Source organism: Ahaetulla prasina, chromosome 4 (genome assembly GCF_028640845.1).
Source record: "Ahaetulla prasina isolate Xishuangbanna chromosome 4, ASM2864084v1, whole genome shotgun sequence".
NCBI classification, from domain to species: domain Eukaryota; kingdom Metazoa; phylum Chordata; class Lepidosauria; order Squamata; family Colubridae; genus Ahaetulla; species Ahaetulla prasina.
This window is the reverse complement of record NC_080542.1, coordinates 69,668,570-69,676,442: the sequence shown is the minus strand read 5'-3', so window position 1 is coordinate 69,676,442 and position 7,873 is coordinate 69,668,570. Positions and strand designations below refer to the sequence as shown.

At 31.5% G+C, this 7,873-nt stretch overlaps 1 protein-coding gene across 2 annotated transcripts in view; it reads left to right on the top strand.

Annotated features, from left to right (window-relative positions):
* The first annotated feature begins 1,453 nt into the window (after positions 1 to 1,453).
* The window catches only part of POU6F2 (POU class 6 homeobox 2), a 326,504-nt gene continuing 320,084 nt past the window's right edge, over positions 1,454 to 7,873 (top strand). For both annotated transcript variants that reach the window (XM_058183262.1, XM_058183261.1), the window contains exon 1: positions 1,454 to 1,619. In XM_058183262.1, coding sequence (XP_058039245.1) covers positions 1,454 to 1,619 — 166 coding nt within the window. The remainder of the gene's footprint in view (positions 1,620 to 7,873) is intronic.

Here is a 7,873-nt window from a genome sequence, read left to right as displayed (position 1 = left end):
TTGCCCTCCAGTGGACCTATCAACGTATTCAAAAGGGAGGATTCGGCTTGAACTAAATGCACATTGAGTGCTTTAGCTTTAAATAGGGAGAAAATGTGTTTACCTACAGTATTTGAAGAAGAGTGCATTGATGCACAGAGTCCAATACTTAAGGCTGTGCAAATTAAACCCTAGTGACAGTGACATTGTTTTTGGCAATATGAGTATTGACCAAAGAAGTGCATTTGATGACATCTTAAACTAGTTGTATTGATTAACATTTTCATAGATTATCATGTGTCATATCAAATTTATTTTTCAAACATGAATACATTAAAAACTCATAGGCAACCACTGACCAATATGCGAATGGGCAGATGAAACATGCTAACCAACCTACTTGCATGCTGGTCACCTGTTCTGTGTATAAGAACCAGTTAGGCATGAACTTAAGAATAAATAGTTGGGAAATTGCATGAGATGGTTACTTGCCCACCCAGGTTGATTTAATTGCAAAACCAATGATAGATGTTAGGGAACTTAAAATTGCTCCTCCCCTCTCCTTATTCTTCTGAGAAGATTCTATATATCCTGATAATCAAGAAATATCTAAAGACAACATACATGTATTGCAACACTGTATGTCTCTCTCTCTCTGTCTCTTTTCCTCTCTCTCTCTCTCGCTCCCTCCGTGTGTGTGTGTGTGTGTGTGTGTGTGTGTGTGTGTGTGTGTAGGCTTGGTGGAATTATAATGTCCTAAACAAGAATGATTACAAATCTTTAGTAAGTATACATTGCAAGATTTTTTCTTTTTTAAGAATGTGAATGTACTTGTTTTATTTATATATATCTGTTCCTTATGTGTGTGATTAGAGACTTTTGAAGCCTAATCAACTGCAAAACTTAATGCATGAATGTTTCTTCTTGCTTTGTTATATATGATAAAATGAAAGATTTCTATTTTATTTTTTTAAATGTTGGTGTGGGATGTTCTGAAAATGTTATTTATATTGTGTTTTTTTCTTCTGATATGGATTAATGTTATAGAAGTGAATTTTTTGAGAAAGAGTTCTAGGATATTTCTGTATAACATTTTTTTATTGCACTGCTTGACCATAGTGATTGCATTTCCCTCCCTCTTAGCACATTACATTAAAGAGTGAAGTGTAAAAAAACATTCAGAAGAAGTGCATCTCACAATTAAAGCTGTGTTGTCTATGTAGCTTTCACTGAAGTTTTTCTCCAAAGCATCCGGAATCTTTCACATGCTAGTTGAGCTTTAATAGGGTGGGGAGTAATGGAAAACTCATTGGATCTGTAATAGCTCTTCACTTGACTGCAGCCAGCAATAACAGCAGGAGCAGCAAGAGATAAGAGAGAGAGAGAGAGGGAGAGAGAGAGAGAGAACAAGACAGAATACGCACATCAAAGCTACCACTTTTTTCCCCCTCTTTTTCCCCCATCCTAGGATCCAATGATAACTGGACAAGTCAGTAAGCTCTTGTTGTCAGTGCAGAGTGAAATGAATGCAGAGTTGAGAGGTGAGGACAAGGCAGCTGCTTCAGACGACGAGCTGGATAAGTCCCTGCTTGAGCCTGTGGAATCAAATGACAACGAGGACACTCCCAGCAAGCTCTTCGGTAAGTCTGCCTAGGTATTTCTTGTTTGGTGGCTGTAGTTGCCTCTGCCTCGATGTCAGAAGAGGAGAGAGAGCAGATAAAGCTTTCATATTTGGAAGAACCAACTTCTGGGGAAAGGAGAGTGGGCACAAGCTTTCTCTGCCCAGCTTGAGAGTATGTGCCTGCTAACTGATAAGAGTTTGGCCTGAGGAATAGCATGCCCTCATTGATTTTAGCTGAAATTCCCATAGAAATCAGTGGGACAGCAACAAGACTGTTCTCCATGCAAATGGTTTGTTGAGTACTATCTTTTGCTTTGAGATACAGATATAACTGCTTTTTTTTTTTTTAGAATTGACCAGTCATGTATCGATTTTGTTAAGAAATTGGTAAACAACTGAAATGTACAAATATGTAACCAAAGAGTTATGTTTTCTTTGTATTACGCCATGAAAATGACCTGTCAGGAAACTGTGGATATAGTAAACTTTTCTTAAGTATTTTCAAGAGGTTTTTCTCCTTTTTATAGGAATCTTTTTTTAAATAGGAATAGATATAATGCTTCTTTTTTAGATATTGTTATCACATTCTGGAAAAGTGGTTTAGATAATTTGGGGTAATCTAAGAAATCAATCTTACATATTTTAATGAGGAAGGAAATAAAGAATACTTTTTATGGCTTCTTAAAAGGTATTTTCATTTCAGCTGAAAATTATCCCTGTTTCTGAGGATGCATGAATATAAGTATTTTATGTTTTCAACAACTGGACAAATAGCTTCTGACATAATAGCTTTTCAGCAATATTGGTTTGATATCTAAATGAAAATAAGAAGGGTAGCAGTCTAGCTGGGCATCTGCCATTCAAACCAATGACACTCTGTAAGACAATTCAAGCAACTGTAATCTCTAATCAGAAAAGGGAATAAAGCATGTTTGAGGGTGTGCTTGAGTGATAGATGTTGATACATGTCTGAGCTGGAGCAATGCTATGTAGTCCAATGTGACATTTCAATTCTATAGCCATTGCTTCTCCGGGAGTTCTTTTTAATGATTACCATGTACAAAATTTCAAGAAGAACATGCTAAAGCATGTATAGTTTGCATCTTATAAAAGTGTCAGGTTTGAGGGAGAAATATACCTTTAGACAACAATCAAAATTATGTTGTTTCTTTATCTCCAAAAAAAGAATACAAAGTCTGTAATTTTATGAGAGCATGAAACTGCAAAATAATTTTTGCAAAAAAAAAGTCCATGCAATATTTATAAGAATATATGCCGTTTTTATGTTTTTCTCAGAAAGACAGATAGGCACAAGAATCAGGTAATTATAACAAGAAAATTACATCATTGCAGCTGAAATATATAAATCTTTGTGTAAGCCATCATTTCCTGTTTTTGTACAAAAAGAAGTTTAAAAAATAATTTTCTTTCACATAAGAATGTCCAATTACCATACATTTTAATGCAGAGAGTAGATTTTGATTCTTCTAAAGATTGCAAAGTAATATTTCAAATGTATTAACATGTATAAACATAAACATATATAAATATTAATTTTTTAAAAATGTTCATATGTTTGGAAGGAAAGAGATAAACAAAAGTATTTTTCTGCTTCAGAATACATTTATTCATACTTTTCTTCCCAAAGGAAAAATGTTTTCCTGATTATCATTTGGCTGCTACTTATTTTAATAGAAAATTTCTGTATAAGTACTATTAAAATGATAGAGAACTTTTTTTTAATTATTTAAAATTAAATTTTAAATAATTCTATTATTCCTATAAATTATTCCTAGAATTAGGTAAATTTGTGATGTAAAGATAAAACGATGTACTTTTAATGAAAATGTTATATTTAATATTAACAACTGCAAGACCTTACAACAGATTTCTACATGATTTCAATGTCTAGCATGTCCTTAACAATATAATCCAATGAATGTTAGTAATAAGCCACATTGACTTCAAAACGAATAACTCAGATCAAAGCTCATTCTCAGGTAAAGCTTAATTCTCTACATTTTCTATTTAAATGGAAACAAAATATTAATTTTGGCTGGAGAGTACTTTATTTGACCCAATAATGAAACAATCTAGTATTCTAGACATGTACTCAAAAATGTCATGAAGGGTATTGGGATGATTTTGATAAACATGTCTAGCAAGTACTTTTAATGGGGACTCATTCCATTGATTTCATGGAAAGGGCCTATTTACTCCTGTGAATTTCAGTATGAGGTCGTAGCCCATTTATACCTATTGAATATTTCACAGAAGTTAGGCTTTAAGGAGAGAAGTTGTAAAGAAAAAGGGATAGCTATAGAAGGGAAAGAAAATTGTTGGAAACATATGCAATACAAGTTACCTTTTATGTGTTAAAATTAAACACATTCTGATTTAATTTTTATTCTCTAAAGTAATTGTTCCCTTCTTTGAAAGTAGCTCTAACTATTATTTAACAATTTAATACAGATCTTAGTTTTAAATATGTGAATATTTTGTTAATTGCTTTTTAAATGTTTGATACCTTATTTTTGTATTAACATACTTTGCAGTTTTGCCATAATTCATTTTTGTTATTAAATTGAGGTCTAAACATTAATCAGTCTTGATTAATGATAGAAATACAAAGAAATAGAACTATGACTGAGGCTATCAACATCCAATAAAAAATACCTACTGTAAGAATATCTCACTTTTTCCCACAGCTGTAATTCAGATGGTTTCATGGACAGAACATAAGTAAAATCCTTTGTTTTTTTCAGTAGCACTTAAAGAACAGAGATTCGGGAATAAAATTCTCTACAATGATTCTATGAACTGAATTAGATTTTTGCACTAAAACAAGTATTTTTTTTAATCACTGGATTGAACTGATATCTCCAAGTTGATTTGATTAGGATTTTTAAAGTACCATTTCACACCTGTGCATATTATATTTAAAGTATCTTAATTGGCAACATTATTTATCCTCCGAGTAATTTCCTCCTCCACCACCTCCTTCTTTGGGGCCTTTTGAAAGAATTACTGCACAGTTTTATTAAGCCACCAAAATGTTTATTTTACTACCAATTTCAGAGGACTCTTGAGCTTCAATAATATCTAGTGCCTGAGTTTATTCAGCTTTCAAATGTGTGAGGAACTTTGCTAGATAGCCTTAATTAGAGTATAACAGTTTTAAGTTATTTATATTTCCCATATGTTAGTGTCCTTCTGCTCACATATACCATATTACATTTTCAAAGTTCTTTCCTTCATGTTTAAATAACAAAACTTTGTGTGATTACTAATTCCCATTTGAAATTGGAAAAATGGGACAGTGAATATTGCTGCTAAACAATTTTTATGTTCTCTAATGCATTATATCAGCCATTCAATTTTTCTTACAGTGTTTTACTAAAGTAATTTTTATTTATTTATTTTATTCTAATACTAGCAGAAAAGTTGTCTCCAATTAGCAACCACTTCAGAAGTTTGCTATAAAATGAATTCATGGACTTGCTCCTATTTGGAAAGACAGAGCAAGTTCATTGCAATAGCATGGTTCCAATTTATGACACTGATCCAAACTGTAATCCCTTAGACCGAATTTGGTGAACAGAGAAGACATATGATTTAAAACTAAGTTAATAAAGAATTATTAATGCTTTAGACATTTACATACTAATATTTACATACTAGAATATTTTATATGAAAAATAATTAGGCTTCAAAATGTGTATCTCTTCTTTTAATCTTTGGGGCTGGGTTGCATACTTACATTCTAAATTAAAGTTACCACCAAATTAAGAGGATTGGAATTTTAGGGATGGCATTTGGTGCCAGGACAGCTCATTTTTGTTCCTCCTATTTCTAGAATGTCTAGCAAACTGTTTCTTTTAGTTATTACAAGTCTTTTATCTTTGTATTGATAATATTGATTAGAGACGGCAAAGGAATTTATTCATAGTTTAAGGCTGATTCACTTAATTCACACTTTCCAATTTTTTAAAAATGTCACATTGCAAATTCTACATATTAGATAGTTCCAAATGTTGCATGGCATTTTTTTTATAAACATGTAAAACTCAATGACTTGAATTATTTAATAAATTTATTATTCAAGTGGATCTTATAAATGTATGCTCTAGATAGAATGTAATGACAGCATATTGTGATAGGTATTTACAGTGAAATAACATTAGTTTGTAACTTTTAATTTGCGTTGACAATTAATGTTTTTTAACTGTAACAGAGGCAGAAATAGTTATGGTAAATATGTTCGCTGTGACTCAATCCCACTTGGACCTATATGGATAATGTGTATTTTTCCAGTCTTAGTGTGCAAGTGTATTATCTCTTATTGTATATTCTAAGAAACCTTTATTGCCCTGTGAGAAAACAAAATTTCAATATCAAAAAAGAGGGGAAAAAATAAAATAAAAGGAAAGAAGTATGCTGAAAGCTGGCCAAGAGCTTGGTGGAAGCTGACTAGGTACATGCTGGAAAAGCTTTGGATCCAAAGTTCCAAATGGTTCCAAATTAGTATTTAATCTTGTCCAACCTTGGAGAATACAGCATATTTCTTTATTTCTATGGTTTTTAATGAAGGAAAAATAATTAATTAAAAAAAAATATGAAAACTGAGGAAGAGGGAAAAATACCGTTGCAGTTATCTTTTCTCATTTCTGAGTTGTTAAAAGGCTCTGAATGGCCATTATATTTCTCAGAGCAGTAGAGCTCTCAACAATAGCAAATAAGTTTGTTGAGTTAAAAATGGGGGGGGGGGAAACCCTAACAAATTGATCAACCAAATCCATTATTTATTTTTTGAAACCGAACATGAACTAGTAAAATGATTTCATGTAAATATAGAATTAAATTCCTTCTGATGAATTTTGATCTAAAGAAATTAGGCAAAAGGTGCCTCTTGTAGGATGTTTTAGTTCTTTTTCTGCCGATCAGCAGCTTACATTAGGTAAATGGTACTAAAGGAACCTCTAAAGTATATTCAGTATAAATCACCTTTGCCTGAAGGAGCTCTAAGGTTCAGCATGCAGAACAAATATCAGCTGTGGCAAATGAATTTGGTTTGGAAAATAACACAGTGGGGAAAAAAAAAATGTTCCATAATTTCATAAATGCAGACCCTTCCCAATAAATGAAGTAACAATGAATCAAACTCAGCAATATGACCATGAATCTCTTAATATCTCGTTTAGATTGTAATCATGTAACTGAGCATGAGAATGATGCATTTAACTCTTACACTTATTTATTTACTAGAAGAATCTAAAACAAAAAATTAGCTTCCACAAAATAAATGGGAATTAATATATTTACCTGGTTTGATATAGATTATAATTTTTAAATGTTACCTTCTTTCACTGGACACATGACTAAATGTTATAAATATGGCCAGAACATGCATGGATTTTGGGGGCAAACAATATTTTATAATGTTAAAGTACTTGTTATTGTATAAATGAGAAGTGAGAAATTGTGTAATTCCTACCAATTAGTTTGTTTTGTTTTCAATGACTTTATTTAAAAAAGAAATAAAAATCAGTATCGGTATGTAATTTTCTTTGGCAATATTGTATTTTATTTAATAATAAACAAATGAAAATATTATTAATTTTACTAATTATATTATTATTTTACTGGCCTTATGGTGATTATTATGTAAGTAAATCATCAACAACAAAAACATTCCAATTGTTTTTAGTTAAGCTAAGCAATTGTTTTACTGTTATCAAAATTAGTTGGAGAGAATCATAAGTAGATATGGAGATATGAGGAACCAAGATTGAATGGACACTTTCTTTTTAAAATAAGAACTAATCAGAAGCAACATTGTGTAGGGTTGCTCTGAGAAAGAAAATTCAGTTTATAATTACTCCTGTATGTCCCATGTGTAAAATAAAATTTCTTGAATTTCCTGATGTGTACTTGTTGTTTTGAGTGAAATACTGTAGCTTTTCATGTCGAAATTTATATGTATAATTATCTAATAAATTCAGTATCTGCATATGAGTGTTCAACTTTCAGTGAGAAAATTTTGCAGAATATAGGGCACTGAAATGTACAGTGAAACAAACTTTAAAAAGAACACTTGCTAGAAGGCTGCTACATTAATTCAGCAATAAAGAAATCAACACCAAAAACAATACAGAATATATAATTACCTACAAATATATACAATGTTCTCTAACCATCTGAGAATTAAGCTGCTGTTTGCTACTTTGATCAGAAAAACAACTTAGATGAAAACTTATGAGAAATCTCCTAGTC